The 18,736-nt window shown below is 44.5% G+C and overlaps 2 protein-coding genes and 1 pseudogene across 3 annotated transcripts; 1 reads left to right on the forward strand and 2 right to left on the reverse strand.

The window, feature by feature from the left end:
- Window positions 1–813: 813 nt before the first annotated feature.
- Window positions 814–1,675, reverse strand: LOC149768098 (mediator of RNA polymerase II transcription subunit 15a pseudogene; annotated as a pseudogene). Its single transcript, XR_016400055.1, has 3 exons — window positions 1,502–1,675; window positions 1,318–1,406; window positions 814–1,213 (listed from the first exon to the last, which is right to left on the reverse strand). The product of XR_016400055.1 is annotated as a mediator of RNA polymerase II transcription subunit 15a pseudogene (transcript).
- Window positions 1,676–1,696: 21 nt separating this feature from the next.
- LOC103701347 (mediator of RNA polymerase II transcription subunit 15a-like) lies at window positions 1,697–3,829 on the forward strand. Its single transcript, XM_008783376.5, has 4 exons — window positions 1,697–1,893; window positions 3,276–3,464; window positions 3,553–3,641; window positions 3,746–3,829. The coding sequence occupies exons 1-4, from the start codon at window positions 1,735–1,737 to the stop codon at window positions 3,810–3,812; spliced, it is 504 nt and encodes a 167-aa protein (XP_008781598.4). The 5' UTR covers window positions 1,697–1,734; the 3' UTR covers window positions 3,813–3,829.
- Window positions 3,830–17,698: 13,869 nt separating this feature from the next.
- On the reverse strand, window positions 17,699–18,376 carry LOC120109991 (uncharacterized). The gene has a single exon (XM_039123944.2). It carries the CDS (start codon window positions 18,374–18,376, stop codon window positions 17,699–17,701), a length of 678 nt encoding a protein of 225 aa, XP_038979872.2.
- Between the last annotated feature and the right edge of the window lie 360 nt (window positions 18,377–18,736).

Genomic DNA, 18,736 nt, shown 5'->3' on the forward strand with positions numbered 1-18,736 from the left:
TCATCAAGAGCTCCATCCTTTCTTGAAGAGTAAAGCATCCTTGACAAAGAAGAGCAAAGCCACTTCAAAGCGATAAATACTTTCTAACTCTTCTTTGTAGTTAATATTGTTTCATTTGCTCATTTAGGAGTTTGAATCTTTCTTTTTGTTTGTCGAACTATTTGTAAAGGTTTGTTGGTGAACCCGTAAAACCAACAAAGGTTTTTGGTGAACCCGGAAAACCAAAGTGTAAAGGTTCGTTGATGAGCCCGCAAAACCAACAAAGGTTTTTGGTGAACCCGGAAAACCAAAGTGTATAGGTTCGTTGGTGAGCCCGTAAAACCAATAAAGGTTTTTGGATTGTGAGCCCGGAAAACAATCCAACTGTAATCCGCGAGATTATAGTGAATTCCCAAGGGGTCGCTTGGGGAGTGGATGTAGGTGCTAAGGAGAGCACCGAACCACTATATATTGTTGTGTTTGTGTTGTGCTTGTGTTTACATTTATTCTTGCATTATCTTCCATCTTTGTTCTAGTTTAACTCATTCAAATAATCTAAAAAAGCAACCACCGCACTTAATTAAGAAAGCTTTTTAAAACACCAAAATTGAGAAGAAATCAATTCACCCCCCCCCCTCTTGGATTGTCACCTTGGGCAACATATTGTATAATCAATATGGCATAACAAGAAGACTATACAGTCTATGTTACACAATATAAGACATTGATTCCATCTCGAGTGCACTAATGCAGCTGTTGAATCTGCATATGAAACCCAAGAATGCCAGGTTGTTGCTTTCTAAATAACACAAGAAAAAATATATATATGGGACCTATGAAAAATGAATTACAATTAGCAAAAATTCAGAAGAAAATGTTGTCCCCAGCTGTTTGTTTGCTAACTCCCTTGTTAAAATTTTTATGGTCTTCAACAGGCATCCTTCATAAAAATGGCCATCATGATGATAAGTAAATTATGGCTAAATACCCATAAGACCTCAGAAATCCATGTTGTTGATAGCAGCACGGTCACGAACTGACACAATTCTCCCAAGCACCAAACCTAGAGCTGAAGCTACCGCCTCCGGTTTGCTGAGCGTACTCATCAATAACTTTGTGTGCACAGGCATCCCATGTCTTTACGATTTCTCTAAGTGAAAGGGGCTGTGGAAGGTCACGGAGGGACATTCTGAACCTTGACCATGCCTTGACAGAAAGATCTCCGAACTCCTTGCTATAGGAACACATGATTGAATAAGAAAAAATGCAGGTCAGATATAGAAGGGAGTGGTGAACTCAAACCCCCTAAGCATGAAAATCACAACAATTTCATCTCACCTCAGTTCACTTGGTAACATGTCTAGAAGTATGGGGGATGATTTTGGATAATTGGTAGGAATGAGAATCCTCAGAGGCACAATTGGAGACTGCATAAACAAAATGTTGAATCAATACTAGATAGATCAATGAGGAGTTCATATATGATATATGTACCTCTGCCTTTTGGCTATTTAGGGCTCACCATCTGATCTGAAGCGAACTGTGATTTCAAGTTCGGACAAAGAAACACAGCATTAAAACAACATTTGATAACTGTCCCTTCTCCCCCAGCTGCAGCAGCAACCATATCAGCATCTTCACTTGCAGTTATCACCATACCAATCACCATACCAGCTGCAGCTGCAGCAGCAACCATATCAGCATCTTGAAGATTTAGTTGCCTCAACAAAGTTCCATTTGGAAGCTCAGGAACTCATGTCACAGGATGGAAATAATATGACAAAAAAATTGAAGCGTGATATAACTGCCAGGCCCTTGAATGTTATGCCATCAGCTGGCAGCATGAGTGATAGTTTCCAACAATCTGAACTTGAATCAACTTCAACATCCAATTTCAAGAGACAAAAAGTTGAGGTATGGTATAATCCAATTCGTTTTCTTGTGTAGCATCACTAAATGTTTTCTATTATTAATGTATGTTACCTTTAAGTCTGCAGTGTTCAGCTTTTATGTCTAAATTATAAATTCTTGTGTACAATTAAGCCGTTTTCCCCAAGGATAAATGTCAATTATGCTTCAGAGTGGTGGTTTTTGTTAGCTTGGACTTATTATACAGAATAAGGAGAGATAGATGAAGATATATGTAATAGAACTAGAGCTAGTTGGATGAAGCGTAGAGGTGCCTTTGGGGTTTTATGTGATAAATAAGGTATTGCTGATAATCTATAGAACGACTCGGGGGTTTCATGAATTTACCTAAATAATAGGCAAGCAAAAAAGAACCAACGAAAAGAGGTGGGTCTAGCAGAAATGAGAATTTTGACATGGATTTATGTTTTTTTATTGAAAAAAGAAAGATCGAGGGTGAAATTCCATTGGAGTTGCTGAAATTATGGAAATGATGGGAGAATCATCAAATTCGGTATGAGCAATATTCAGTGAGGACCTAATGGGGCACCAGCAAAGATAGGTTCTAATATGTTTTAAAAGATGTAGAAGCATAGAAGAGAAGACATAAGGTCACGTAGATGGTGATTGTGAAGAAGGATTTGGAAAAGCTTGAACTAATACTATGGATGGCCCTGGAAAAGTAAAAACTATGTCAAAACTGTTTGAGCTAATTACAATCCATAAAGCCAATGCCATATATTGTGACAAAGCTGGATGATTATTGTTAATGTTTGAGTAAAACAACCCTTACTCAAGAAATTTTCCATTTTTGACAAATTAAAACAACATTTATTTCTTGGATATCAATTAGATAATGATTGAACTGTTCCAGAAATAATTTATGATAGATCATGCTTAATCAAGATAATAAGGTGGGCTTGTAACAAATAGTCCAGAAACTGCCATATGAGGTTTAATTTTTTGAATAGTACATTTCCAAACAACATAATCAAATCCTCTAAAGATGTAATTCTGTGGAGATGACCTTATGTTAAGCACAAAATTACAGCTTCGAAAGAAAATGCAGATTTTTTTAAAATTATTTTTAGTACATTGACAGATGCATTATGTAGTTGGTTTCCAGAGGTGAGGCATGTCTATGTGAACTGATATTTTATTATTGTATACTCGTTCTTTTCTTTTCTCATTATTAAATTGCAATGGAAATATATTAGACGAGCATCTGGAACTAGTTCCAAGGCTTAAGATGATGTAAATTAAAATTACATGTGCACATAAATTTTTATAAGCCTTGAAAGAACAGTTGCACATTGTCTATCATCTAATATCATCATGCTACTTAGTTTTTGGTATTCTTACTGTCTATTAAGATCTCCTCGATGCAGGTCAACCATGCTCTACTGGAAAAGATCAACGAGATAAATCAAAAATTGATTGGTATGGTGATAACTGCAAGTGAAGATGCTGATATGGTTGCTGCTGCAGCTGGGGGAGAAGGGACAGTTATCAAATGTTGTTTTAATGCTGTGTTTCTTTGTCCGAACTTGAAATCACAGTTCGCTTCAGATCAGATGGTGAGCCCTAAATAGCCAAAAGGCAGAGGTACATATATGAACTCCTCATTGATCTATCTAGTATTGATTCAACATTTTGTTTATGCAGTCTCCAATTGTGCCTCTGAGGATTCTCATTCCTACCAATTATCCAAAATCATCCCCCATACTTCTAGACATGTTACCAAGTGAACTGAGGTGAGATGAAATTGTTGTGATTTTCATGCTTAGGGGGTTTGAGTTCACCACTCCCTTCTATATCTGACCTGCAATTTTTCTTATTCAATCATGTGTTCCTATAGCAAGGAGTTCGGAGATCTTTCTGTCAAGGCATGGTCAAGGTTCAGAATGTCCCTCCGTGACCTTTGACAGCCCCTTTTGCGTAGAGAAATCGTAAAGACATGGGATGCCTGTGCACACAAAGTTATTGATGAGTACGCTCAGCAAACCGGAGGCGGTAGCTTCAGCTCTAGGTTTGGTGCTTGGGAGAATTGTGTCAGTTCGTGACCGTGCTGCCGTCAACAACATGGATTTCTGAGGTCTTATGGGTATTTAGCCATAATTAACTAATCATCATGATGGCCATTTTTATGAAGGATGCCTGTTGAAGACCATAAAAATTTGAACAAGGGAGTTAGCAAACAAACAGCTGGGGACAACAATTTCTTCTGAATTTTTGCTAATTGTAATTCATTTGTCATAGGTCCCATATATATATTTTTTCTTGTGTTATTTAGAAAGCAACAACCTGGCATTCTTGGGGTTTCATATGCAGATTCAACAGCTGCATTAGTGCACTCGAGATGGAATCAATGTCTTATATTGTGTGACATAGACTGTTTAGTCTTCTTGTTATGCCATATTGATTATACAATATACTGGTTCAAACCTGGTTTCAGACAATTTCTTTTTTACATTAAAAAATGAAAGTGTACATAATAGAATTTGATTTTCTGTATATCATGGAGTATAACTCCCCTGCAATCAATTTTAGCCTGAGGCTTCCATATGTGGTGCACCTGTCGGCTTGACTGTTTAATGAAGTAACAAACATGTGGTACGAATGAGTTTGGCAACTAAGGTGGCTGAAAGAAATGAGTTGTCCATCATCTTTCTCATACGCGTCATATATGTCTGCTTAAAACCCTGTTATATATGATTCTTGAGTTTTGATGTCTGAAAAGTTGAATGTGCTATATGGAACCTATTTTTCTCTGCGATGCTTGAGAAAATCTTGGGCCTCACGAATCATAAAGGGTGACTTCAGAAAGATTTAGTTTGCTTTGTCCTACTTGTATAAAGATTTACTTTGTTTTTAAGCTCCTGACTTTACAGGCATTGCATAAGCCTTCCATCCTATTTTTTCAAGATGATTCTGTAACTCTGATCCAAATTATGTGTTATGTAGGTTCATTCATAATTTATGGCATGATAAAACTGAAGACAATATTGATAACATAGAAATCTGTCTGATAACAATGCATCTAGCTGGTTTATGAAATTCATAGTCAATTTTTTTACTAAATTTTCACTTTGTTCTCACGCAACCATAATCATAATCAGTCAAACCTTCTTTCAATTATTTGAAAGCTTTACGAATTCTCATTCAGCAAGCAATTCTATTTGGACCTCTCAAATTATTTAAAAAGGTTAGTTACATTTCAAGCTTTACCATTTTGGTTATCTACCTTCCATCCATTTTATAACAAGCTATTCTTACGCTGAATAATCTGCTATTGCAGTCATTATCTTTTTCTTTGTTATAATGGATATAATATAACAAAGGGGGCCCAAACCTGTTACAGGCTGCTGTAAGATTACAAAATCATCTTAAACCTTCTAACAAGAATAGATTGCTTACAATTTGCTACAATTTTTGACTTTTAGTCTTTAGATACAAATTAAAAAATTTTATTTTAAAATAATATATCTAAAAGATGACTCTTATAACAATCCATTGTACGGTATGATTGTTATTTCTATTTTGATTCTAAATTGCAATTTTCTCTTTAAAAGAGTTTGTGCACCTGCATAAATAATAATAATAATAATAATAATAATGTTACATCGGATATCCTAATGTTTGTTATTTAACAATAAAAATTTGGAACCACACGCTAACAACAGGGAAGTAAAAGGATGATGACGATTATAATGTTATAATGGCCTGCTATAAGTCTACATATTGGTCATAGAGCCAATATTTCGCTATCTGTATTACATATAAACTCTAGGGTATCCTTTCCTTATCAAGCCATCTTCCCCTTAGCCGGCTTCCTCTCCATTCTTTCATCTGCGACAATTGGTATCAGAGTCAGCAAAGGCTACGTATTATAACCTGCTGTTATTTCTATTTTTATTCTAAATAAAACAATTTTTTGTACAATTTTCTCTCTAAAAGGGTTTGCGCACCAGGAAAAACAAACGCTGTAACGGCTGTTATAACACTCGTATTTTAATATAAAAAATTGAAATCACCCTTTTGTAATCGGGCAAATAACGGCTCAGATTACCGATATAACAGTCGGCGGCAATGGAGGCCGTTATATTGGAATAACGCCGTTATCGGAACCTTAGCCCCTACCCAATCTCCTCTCCCTCTCTCCCGATGTTCTCCCCTTCCCCCTCGGCCGCCGTCCGGTCCCTCTCCGGCCTCCTCCGTCTCGCCGCCGGCGCCGGCGCCCTCCGGCTTGCCCAGCGAGCCCACGCCCGCGCCTTCCCCATTGGCCTCCACCGCCACCCCGTCCTCTCGTCCGCTCTCATCTCCGCCTACTCCCGCCTCGGCTTCCCCTCCCTCTCTCGCCTCGTCTTCGACTCCGCCGCGGCCACCGGCGCCCCGTCCAACATCTTCCTCAGGAACGCCCTCCTCGCCGCCTACTCCCGCGCCGGCCTCTTCATCGAGCCCCTCGCCATCTTCCGCCGCATGCGCACTCACCAATCTCCTGATCATTTCACCCTCGCCATCCTGGCCAAGGCCTCCGCCGAGCTTGTCGACTCCGGCACCGGCAGAGGCATCCATTCCCTCGCTATCTGCCTCGTGTTCGGGTCCGACACCGTGATAGCTGAATCAAGCTGTGGATTTTATAAATTCAATGCCAGTTGCACCCTCTTTATCTAGTGTTTGGGGAGCTCTTTTTGGTGCTTCTGTGATTCATAAAAACCAGGAAATGCAAGATCTGGCTTCCAGGTTCCTTCTTCAGTCAGAACCAGAGAATCCATCAAATTATGTATCTCTATCAAATTTGCATGCCCCTTCTGGAAGATGGGATTGATGAATGGCGTGAAACATGCTACTGTGCTACTAGAATTGTTAGAATTATGTAGTTTTATACATTATTTTTAATTTTAGCAAATTATTTCTGATTTTGATTTGGAAGTATATGATTGAAATATTTATCAGATAGCAGCATATAGAACTAATAATAGGACCAAGCGAAGCCTATTAGCATATTCTTAAGGTAAATGGCTCAGATCGAGGCCCAGCTTGTGGATTAGAAACTTTTTAATTTGGTCCAGGTAAGAATTCAATGGGGAGGTTGAGCTCGGGTAATTTGATTCTTAATAATTAAAAACAATAAACCTAATGTAACTGGTTGAGATGGCCGAGGCGCCAGATTAAGGTTCTGGTTCGAAAGGGCGTGGGTTCAAATCCCACTCTCAACATAACGTTAATTACTCATTTTTCAGCTAAGGTGGTGTGGCGTGAGCGCAAAAAAGAAAGCTGAAGAGAGAGAAACTCTGGCGTTTTAAAGAGAGAGCCCAACGGTTAGCTAAACGACGGTGTTCGTGAGGCACTCGGCCGGAGAAGTTGGTGCTCCGGCTAGTCGGCGTGGCGCACACGACGGCTGGGGCTGCGAGAACGGTGATTGGAATCCCATTGAGAGTCTTCGATTTCCTCGGTTAGATCGGGGAGTCAGGGAAGACAACAAGTGGGCGAGCGGCAGTGGAGCCTGTCTCCGGGGAGGAAACCTTGAGGGAAACCGGCGGCGCTTGGGGGGACCGGGCCTGCTGTAGCCTGCTATCAAAGTTTCTGGCCGAGAGAGTAGATCTTTGCGGCTGGCCCAGCCGGAAGGGGGGCAACTGGTAAACTCGTTCCTCCTTGGACCAAAAAGGGAAGCAGCCGACGGCGATGGAGGAAGCGAGAGGCTACGGTAAGCCATCTGGTCGTGGGGTGCGCCCTGCGGCCTGGTCGAAGCCAGGGCCGTGGGTTACCCACTGGCCCACGGCTGAGGAAGTGGAACGCCTGAGCCGCCGCTTCCCGGACGTCTTGCGGCCTCCGGAGGAGCCGATAGAGGCGGCTCGACAGGTGTAGGAGGGTCGGGCGATGATTACCCGCAGTTTTGGCCGCCGGATTCCGGCGGAATGGGTGGCCAAGGATGTGGCCGCCCGCGCAAAACTTAAAGATGTGGTGGCCGTCCCGCTTGCGGATGACTACCTTGCTCTGAGATTCCGGTCGACGGAGGACCGGGATCGGGCTCTCAGTGAGGGGCCTTGTGTGGTGGTAGGGCAACTCCTTGCCATGAGCCCGTGGGTTCCGGATTTCGAGCCCGGGGACGACACGGTGAAAAGGGCGATGGTGTGGCTCCGGTTGCCGCGACTGCCGCCGGAGTACTGGTCGACTTCGACCATTCTTCATATTGCGGCTCGGGCGGGCCAGCCATTGGCGGTGGATGGGGTCACCGAGCAGCAGGCGACGATGGGTTTCGCCCGAGTTAAAGTGGCGATTGATACCACTGAACCGCTACGGCCGGGAGTCATGATATAGGGGAAGACGAAGGTGCGGTGGCAGCCCTTCGTCTTCGAAAACATCCCGGTCCTCTGTCCCCGCTGTGGGCGGATGGGGCACGTGAAAGTGAATCCTAGGTTCTTCGGTATTAAGCATGCTGATTTTTTTTTTTTTAAAACCATGGCTGAACCTGATCGGGTTGCCTACGTACCCCTTCATAAGGGGGATCAAGCCATACGTAGTTCTTTTTAAGTTTTAAAATGCAGCGGAAAAATCGAATCAAACAATTTAATTCATGTATGCTTACAAGATCAAATCTAGAAATCAGCACCTTAAGAACACATAGGATTATGCCGGAATCGTTTAAACAATTATGCTAAAACTTTCATGCATGATTAACTATCAGATCTGAAACTTAAGAACTCTATTCCGATTAATCTCCGAATATCCATCGAATGGATTCTGGAGATAACTCCGTGAGGAGCCCCAAAGGAGGGTAAAACCTCGAGGAATCAGACCTAGACTCTGACTCCAAAATAAAATATTGATGTGGGATTAATACCTTTTATGATGGAAGAAACTTATGGATCTGATCCTTGACTTTGCAGCCACGCACAGAATGGCCTCTATGAGAAGTACACGCGAAGCCCTAGGTAGATCGTCTTCCGCGGGAGTGCTAGCTCGCGCAGGAACGCAGCAATGGCTGAAGCTTTCTCCTTCTAAACACTCAACCTTTGATTGTTCTTCAAGGAGATGGAGGATGGACGTAAGGAAGAAGGAGAAGAAGGGATGGAGGCCCTCAGAAAATTTTTTCAGATTTTTTTGAAACCTCTAAATATGGTATATCTTGAACCCAAGGCATGGGGGTCTTTTATAGCCAAAAGATCCCCCCATGTATCACACCTAATTTAGCCAACTAATTTGGCAGATAAAATTCTCAAAAAATTCTAGTGGTTTGAAAGCTAAGAGGAGATAAACATATCCAAATTTCGTATATTTTGGATTCCTAAAGATAGGAATTCATGCGTCCAAAGTTCAGCCGCAGACCACCCTATTTCATGCACCATGCAATCCCTACAAATTAGGAAATTCATCTAAATCTTTCTAGAAAGATTTAAGGCTCCATTTTTATAGAAATTATAGCCCCACGATAATTTTTTAAATCAAGCACTTGAGGATGTAGGATGACCTTGTAGAGATTTCCATGATAAATTTTCTTGATGTTCAGGATTCACTACTCTAGGAATTTGGTCTAATGGTTTTCAAATGCCGACTTCAAAATTATGTTCAAGTTATTAAATTTATAAAAGGTTATTGTCAATCATTTGAGTTAAACTTTTATAAATTATTAAACAGCTATTGTCCATCTTGCCTGGAGAGGCGAGCTTTGGCACAATGGTAAGATTGTTCCATTGTGATCTAGAGGTCATAGATTTGAAATACGGAATAGTCTCTCCATATGTGGGGGTAGGGCTACATATATCTTACCCCCCCAGACCATGCGATGGCAGGAGCCTCATGCACCGAGCTGCTCTTTTTTTTATTGTCTATCTTGCAAAGAAGGTGATTCTTGCTTTGGTGGTTCGTTAATTTAATCATTTTCCCCCCAATAGGTTTGTGATCCTGCTGTCAGTGTATTTAAGGGTTACACTTTGCATAAAGAAACAGAGGAATATCTTGCTTCTTGCGGGCTTAAAAATGCTTTGTACTCCATTGATGCAGATGATGTAAGAAGATTTGTTCGGCAATCTTGTGCCTTGTTGTTTCCAGGTAAAACACTCGAACATAATTAGTGTCAAAAATATCATTTTGATAATCCTTATGTCCGATCAATTTTGATGCTTATCTGAAGTTTAGTAACTTGTGTTAGATGATTTTGAACCATTTCATTATTGAAATTGCTAGTTATGTATATTTCAATATTGGACCTCTTTTTCTTCACATGGCAACATCATAAGAAGAACATGCCTATTTCAAAGGAATACGGTGATTGGAGAGCGTATGTTTAATGGAGCCCATAATGGCATGGAATTGTGCTCTTTCCTCTTTTTTGCACGGTAATTCCTCTACCTGATTTCTAAGATTGACCTTTTATCTACTTCACAGTTTCGTACAAATCGTAGTTCCATATATTTGGCAAACTATGGAAGGTCAAAGATTTAAGATCCTTCAATTTTCTAGCTCACTTGTTCTCTTTATTTTTATTTTTATTTTTTTACTCACTCTCATCTGCATGTTTCTGTTGTTCCACAGGATGTAGTTGGATCTAGTTCTTTCTCGACTGAATCCTCAAAGCAACATCTCAATCTAGGGGATCCTGTTGTGGCACAACCAATATCTTGCAAACCTGTAGGTTATGTTATTCCAATGTTTGCATCTTGTGAAATTGTGGTCCTTGTGCTCGAGAAATTCTGCCAATATCTGTTCAGGTCATTCTTGAGCGATGTGTATGAAGATGTGCCTTTGGTTGACATTGGTTTTGCCAAATGGTTTCATGTTAATAATGAACATGCTTATATTGCAATTTGTTACTAATGATAATAGGGTGCAGTATCTTTATTCTAGTTTGCTTATTTAAATTCAATGTTTTAGGTTGATGAACATATTAGTTCTATCTACTCGACAGTATGTACAAATATTGTACAATCATGAATTTGGTAAAAGGTGGAAGGTCAAATATTAATAACCTTCATTTTTCTAGCTTTCTTCTTTTGGCTCACATTCATCTGCATCTTCTTGTTCTTCCATAGGATGTGGTTGGGATCCAGTTCTATCCCAGTTGAATGTTCAAAACAACAATAGAATTATGGGTATTCAATTGAAGTGCAACCAATATCCCACAAACATGCAAGTTTATGTTATCACCAATGTGCAAATTTTGTGGATTCATGATTTTTGTACTTGAAAAGCATCTTTTAATATCTGTAAGGGTCATTCTTCAAGGATGTGTGAACAAATGTGCCTTTTGCTGAGCTTGATTTTGCCAAAATTTTCTATATTCAAGTGAATGTGTTACTTCTCCAGATGCTAATAGAATTTAGTATTTGTATTCTATATTGATTTATTTTTTAAGTAGGCTGACAAATTTAGATTCTTTAAGCATTCTTGTCTATTGAGTTGAAGATTTAATATTTAAACGGGGTCTTAGGCGGGGCCGGCCATAGCTGTACTACCAACAGTTCTGCCAAACGGGCCTGAGGCGGCCCCATCTGGGGAGCTCCAATCAGCGAGAGACGCGGATGGGAGTGGCGTCTGGTGAACAAGTGGGTTCGTTCAGGAGTCAGGGTCCACGCGTCCCACACTCCCACCTGGCGTCTGCAGAACAAGTGGCACTTGGAAGGTGGCAAGCCGCATCCGTAGGTGGACGTCGGCGGGCCCAAAGAAGCTGGTGCTAGGGCTGTCAACGGGTCGAGCTGCTCGGGCCCGGCTCGGTAAAAGCCCGGCTCGAGCTCTGCTCGTTAATCAAACGAGCCCGAGCCCGAGCCCAAAATGAGGCCCGTTTAAATCCAAGCCCGAGCCCGAGCTCGAGCTCGAGCAGCTCACGAGCCCAAAAGAGGGCTCAGTCCAATTAACAATTTAATTAGGTCCCAATTAACTTTGGACTCAACCCAATTAAATTTTATTTGGCTTAATCAATTTAAATCCCAATCTGATTGAATACAATTGGATTTAAATCAGACCCAATCCGAGCTAACCTAAATCCATTTAATTTCTTTAAATCGAATTGGATTGGTTTGGGTTCGGACTCAGCCCGTTAACCCAAACCCAATCCGTTACCCCTTCCCTCCACCTCCTCTTTCTTTTTTTTTTCTTTCCCATTTCTTCTCATTTTCTCCAGAAGCTTCCCGCACCGGCGCACCAGGTGTCCCTCCCCTCCCCTCCCCTCTCGCCTTCCTCCTCCGCCGCCGATGCCTCGCCGCCTCCTTCCGCTGCTGGGAAAGAAATCACACCCGAGGCCCCTCCCCCTCTTTCTTCTCCATTTCTCCCCCTCCCTTTTCCTCTCTTTGCCGACTCCTCCACAGCTCCACCGGCGAGACTGCGTCTGCAACAGATCACAGAGAAGGGGAATCCCTTGCACGGGAGGGTCGGGCCACGGCCGGCGGAGCCCGCGGCGGGGCCCGTGGCGTCCTCGGCAGTGCCTGCGGCCGACGCCCGTGCCGGCGATGCTCGCGGCCGAAGCCGGCGGCTCCCGCATGCGACAAGGTGAGTCCATTCTTCTCTCTTTTTTCTTTCTTTCTTTCTTTCTTTCCTCCTTTCTTCTTCTTCTTCTTTTCTTTCTTTCTTTCCTTCATTCTTCTCTCCGATGACGAACCGTCGGAACCGAGCTTGGCTACTCGTTCTTCTCTCCGACGGAGACGGAGACGGAGATGGAGATGGGGATGGGGCGGGCTCGGGCTCCGCACCTCCGCGCAACGTGGACCGTCCAACCCGTGTCTCGGTTTATCCACACTTTGTTCTTGCTCCAAATAAAGCAAGTGCTGAAGTCCATCTAACCAAGCAGTCCAAATCATGATAATCTGGACAAAAACAAAAAATTGCATCCCAGTAAAATTATAATTTATTTTAGGAAGAACCATGCTAGATGGGGTCGAACCAAGGGTGGGTACAAAAATTTGATATTTATTATTTTGCCAAATACACTGAATGTTAAACTGCTGCAATATGTAAATAAATATAATTCATAAATTTGTAAATCCATTTAGAGGCAATTAGATTGCTCCATCTGACCCCCTGACTATGATTTAAAATGATCCATGTTTTAACTCCAACAGACTAATGAACAAGGATATATGGTACGATACAAATTCGAGCCGAGATGGAAACTTTGCAACCAAAATAATACCTAAAAATACAGGATGTTGTTTGATAAATCCGACTAATGGAGTAAACAGTTTAAAGAAATCTGATACCATCTTGTCTATGGGAATAAAAGCAACAGCAAGCTTTCCCTCTATCCAAAAAATAAAAAATAAAAATAAACACAAAACCTTCCGATTGGACAAAAAATGAAAATAATAACCGGCCTAGGTGGGCTTGATCAATGATAAGTACAACATAAATCCATCTTTCATTATTTGCTGAACAAGTTTATCTTTTGTTTTATCTTTTTCTTTTTTTCCCTTTGTGTTTTTCTGATAATTAATAACAAGCAGATTGTTGAGCTGCTACAAGATTACGACCACAAATTGGCCGGATCTATCCATGACCTGAATGCAACCTGAGTAGACTACAAATTCCTAATCGGATTGGGGTCAAAAATTGAACTTCATTTGAAAACTAGGTCAGTTCTAGATTTTATAATTTCTAATCCAATCCTGACTCGTCTTAGCTCACGTATCACTCAAGTCTAATTTGGGTCCAAAAAAAAAAAGGCTGGCTCATTCTGAAACTAACCCCTTTGTGGCCCCCTATAGTATAAAAAATATTTTTAATATAAATCTTTGAATCAAACTGTCATATGCTTTAACACGATCCAACTTATGAATGACGATAGTTGGACTCGTACACATATTCTATTGCTCTTATGAAACTTTGCAACGAAAATACTAAAAAGGTGAAAGTAAATTTTGCATAAAAAACCACTTAATTATTGATTTGTAAAGAAAAAAATAGATTTTTCTTTCTCATAACGGCCGACACATTAGAACTTCTTGGACAAATTTAACCTTGGATCTAAATACAAGATGGATAATATTGCACAAAAAATATTTGACTTTTCTTAATTATTGATTTTTAAAAGACAAAGATTGGACTATTCTTGCACATAAGGATGCACAATTAGAACTTTTTGGATAAGTTTAACCTTGGATCTAAATACAAGATGGATAATATACACATTTAAAATGCCCCATACATGTTTACCAAATACTATACATACATAATTATGTATATATTTATGTATATTTATACATGCAAGTATGTATATATGTAAGTATGTGTGTCTATACATATATATATTCTTAATAATAATAATATATGTATATTCTAAATATGTGACAAATATTTGTTTACTTAGATAAAATGGACGATGGTGTTTTTTAGTAATTTGTTTTACCAAAAAGATTAAAACAATATATATTGAGAGTAGGATTCAAAAATGATTTTTTTTTTTTTGCTGAAAACGGGTTCTCATACAGTACGTGTGCGAATACACCCAATAAAGTCAAAAAAAACTAACTCACGGAGAGCTAGTGGCAACTCCCCCTCCCCCACCCAAAAGGTGTACCCTGAATGATGAGCCGCGAAGGCAGCCACCCAGTCGGCTGCCCCATTAGCTTCTCGGAATACATGTTTGGCCTGGATGGCCACCCCAACCCCACACATCGTCCCTATATCCTGAACCAAGGGGTGGTTTAAGCCCTCACCCCTCAGCTCCTCCTGGATCCAACTGATAATTGTGGCCGAGTCGCCCTCCAAAACAATCGAGCCAGCCTGCAATACCTGCCTCGCGTATCGAAGATCCGCCCAGGCAGCTCGTAGCTCTGCCCCGAAAACCGATGTACCGAACAACTGACAGCCTGCTGCTGCCACCACTCTGGAGTGCGAGTCCCGTATCACAAAACCCGCACCACCTCGCGTGCCTCCATCCAGGACCGATCCGTCGAAGTTGACCTTGAGGAAACTCGAGGGTGGGGGTTTTCAGGTGAAAAACACCAGCTGAGGAGCTGCCGGAGCAGAGAGGGAAACCCAGGTGTCCCGAGCTATCAGAGGTCCATCTAAAGAAGGTCTGATCTCCAATGCCTGTACTCGCGCGAACTCCTTAACGAACCTCGGTGACACCCTGCGCTCACCAAAGGTGCGGGCATTCCTCGCCAGCCAGATCTGATGTGCTGTGCAGGTCGCTCGAATAGCCTCCTGACATGTCCGAGACCGGGCCAACCACTGCTGCATCATCTGTAAAAACTGAAGCCTCCCACACCAAACCCCCTGCGGGAACCCTGCCCACAGCCATGCCGACCTCACCCACGTACACTGGAAGAGCACGTGGTCGACCGACTCCTCAACACTGCATGTCCCGCACTCTGCTGGGATCCCCCAACCTCGCCTGCTCAGCACTGCTCTCGTCGGAAGGCGGTCCCATGCCACCTTCCATAGGAAGAGTGCCGCCCTCGGGTGAAGCCCAGACCTCCAGATCCAAGTGTAGTCCTGCCCCGGCTCATGCTCCTGCTGGATAACATCGACAAAGTCTCCCAGTCTGACACTGGACCGGCAAGAGGTGCCCCAAACCCTGACATCAGGCCCCCCACAACCTGGCACCGGAAGGGATCGGATCCTCTCAGCTAGGTATCCTCCGAACAGCTGACGTAGCCTAGTGTCATCCCATGCTGACTCTCCTGGGGCAAGAAGATCGAAGACCCGCAACCCCTCCACTGCCTCAGCATCGATCATGGTCGGCCAGCACCTCAGTGGGACGGTATCCACCCATGGGTCCGCAGTCACATCAATACTCCGCCCATCGCCAATCAGCCACCTGGTGTTTGCTGACACCGTCGGCAAGTACCTCCCAATCTCACGCCACATGAAGGAGACTCGCCGCCCTCTCCGTGCCGCCTCTGAGACCTCACGGCCATATCTAGCCGCCATCACCTGACTCCACAGCCCATGTGGCTCTAGCAAGAACCGAGCTGCATGCCGAGCAATGAAAAGCTCGCGCCGCTCCAGTAGGGACTGCACCCTGAGACCGCCCTCACTGGTAGGCTGACAGACATGCTCCCAGGCCACCAAGTGCACCCCGTGGCCTCCGTCGTATGACCCCCATAGGAAACATTGCAGCAGTCGCTCGACCCTCAGCAAGGTCATCTTTGGAACCACAGTGTTGGCCATGAGGTATACTGGCATGGACCCCAACACTGATCTGATCAAGGTCAGTCTCCCCATCATAGACAGGGATGCCGCTCTCCATCCCTCCAACCTGCTCTCCACCCGCTGCACCAGGTAGGAGCACTCTGCCACCCGCAGTCTGCGGACTGTGATAGAAACTCCCAGGTAGGTCAATGTCTCTACCTGCTCAGGTATCTGCAGAATCCCTCGGATCTCCTGTCTGACTCTGCTCTCCGTGCTCGGGCTAAAGTGAACTGATGACTTTTGAAAATTAACTCTCTGGCCTGATGCCACGCAATAGTCCGCCACCACCCTCCGAAGGATCCATGCATCAGAAACCCGTGCCCTGGCCAAAAGAAGGCAATCATCAGCGAAGAGTAAGTGGGAAAGAGGACTAGCCCCCGGGGCGGGGACATAGGCCTCGAGCTCCCTGTGGGCACACACCCTCTGCAAATCACGAGACAAAATGTCAGCACAAAGAATAAACAAATAAGGTGATAGAGGACATCCCTGACGCAGCCCCATGATGGACTCAAAGAAAGGTGAAGGTGTGCCGTTGACCAAGATAGAAAACCTTGGCCCCCTGACACACCCCATGATCCAGCCGATCCACTGCCTATGGAAATCGTACGCCTCGAGTGCCTGCTGAAGAAATCTCCATCTGATCATGTCGTAAGCTCTCTCCATATCCAGCTTAATAGCCATCAAGCTACGTCGCTTCGATGCTCGCTGCAAATCCCACATCATCTCTTGGGCCAGCAGAACATTATGGGAGATGTTTCTGCCAGCTATAAACGCCCCCTGCTCCTGACTGATAATGCCAGGCAGTAGGGGCTTCATCCTTCGGACCATTATTCTGGCCACAACCTTATACAAGGCTGTGCACAAACTAATGGGTCTGAAGTGGTCGGGCTCCGCCGCCTCCTGACGCTTCGGAATGAGCGTGATGAAGGTAGCCTTCCAATCATCCGGCATCATCTTCTGAGAGAAGAAGCACTGAATGGCCTCTACCACTGCTGTCCGAATGATAGCCCAGTACTGTCGGAAAAAGAACGGGGGGAACCCGTCCGGACCCGGAGCCTTGTCTGGAGCCAAAGCCCAGACTGCCTCATGAACCTCCTGTGCCGACACTGGTCGGACCAGGGCTGCGTTCTCAGTATCCTCGATCCTCGCATCCATCCTCATGGGATGGTCTCTGTCGCCGGAATTCTCATCCTCCGTCCATCTGTCATGGAAGAAATCCAGCAGGACCTGACGAATGGCAGGCTCACCTTCCACCCGATGTCCAGACCCGTCCTGCAGCGAGTGGATCGTGCTACGCTGCCTCCGGATAATCGTAGTCCGGTGGAAGAAACTAGTATTGCGGTCACCCTCACGTACCCACTGAACTCGAGATTTCTGTCGCCAGAAGATCTCATGCTGTCGTAGTAGTGAGTGGTGGGTCGCTAGAAGCCCCCGGAGATCGCCCATATCATCCACCGAGAGCGCACCTTCTAGATCTTCTTTCCGCTGCAACTCAGAGATTGCAGTCTCTACCCCCTCTACTCTTCGGAAGATATCACCCACAACCTCACGGTTCCACCGCCGGAGCCGCCTCTTGGCCAATTCTAGTTTGCGCGACACCCGGTACATAGCATCTCCACGCACCGGGATGCGCCATGCCTCACGGACAATGTCCCAGGACTGGGGGTACGATAGCCAAACCTTCTCAAAACGGGATCAGCAAGAGGCAGTGGTCTGAGGCGATCCGAGGTAAGTGACTAACCCTGCAAGTAGGAAAACGGAGGATCCAGTCCGGGGACGCAAAGGCCCTATCTAGACGCTCCGAAACTCTAGCATTGCCGAGCTGATTATTGCACCAAGTAAACTGAGGTCCAGAGAACCCTAAGTCTACCAGGCCAGTACGCGACACAAAATCGCGAAACTCCCTCCTGTCCGCTCTATCCATAAAAGCTGCCCCGCCCCTCTTGTCACCCAAACTCAATATGCAATTAAAGTCGCCAACTACAACTGTCGGGACACCCTGGGCGGTAAGGCTGGTGATCTCCTGCCAGAGGACTCTTCTGACCCTATAATCCGTGCTCGTGTACACCCCACACAAAACCCACGGAGCAACATCCGGTGCCGAGACAACCATAACTACATCAAAGGTCGCCACCCCTCGCCTCCACAGTAGCAGGATACCTCCCGACAGCCCCCGGGAATCGAATGTGTATGACTCCCAGTCCCTCCCCAAGCGCCGTCTCAAATGCACAAGCCCCTCACCAGATAGCCGGGTCTCGCTAATGAAGCAGATCTCCGGACAATGAACTTGCACTAACCGTTTGAAGGAAGACATGAAGGACGGCTTGGCCGCCCCCCTATAGTTCCAGGCTAGGACCCTCATGGGTCACAGTCCACGTAGTCGGCCTCTGACCCATCCTCCCCCTGAGCCGCGGGGCCAGCCTCAAGCATGCTACCTGGGCCCTCCCGCTGCTCAACAGATACGACCTGCATGACTGCCACCCTGATACCCTGCACAACAGTCGTGTGGTCCGTACCCCCTCCTGTCATCAACGGTACGGCGTGACACCCCTGCGAAAGCGGCACGAGGTGGTCCCTGGCCCCACTCCCACTGGAAGCAGCCACCCCCTGCTCATCCCCAGCCGGAGGCCAAACAAAACCTCCCGGCGGTAGTGGCTCAGCCTCCACGTAAGGAGCAGATCGGCCCCCCGCCTCGTACCTACCTGAGGCTGCATCCTCCTGC

The sequence above is a fragment of the Phoenix dactylifera genome, chromosome 3, assembly GCF_051530095.1.
Source record: "Phoenix dactylifera cultivar Ajwa chromosome 3, Ajwa_hap1_PhDact_Kaust_v1.1, whole genome shotgun sequence".
Lineage (NCBI taxonomy): Eukaryota > Viridiplantae > Streptophyta > Magnoliopsida > Arecales > Arecaceae > Phoenix > Phoenix dactylifera.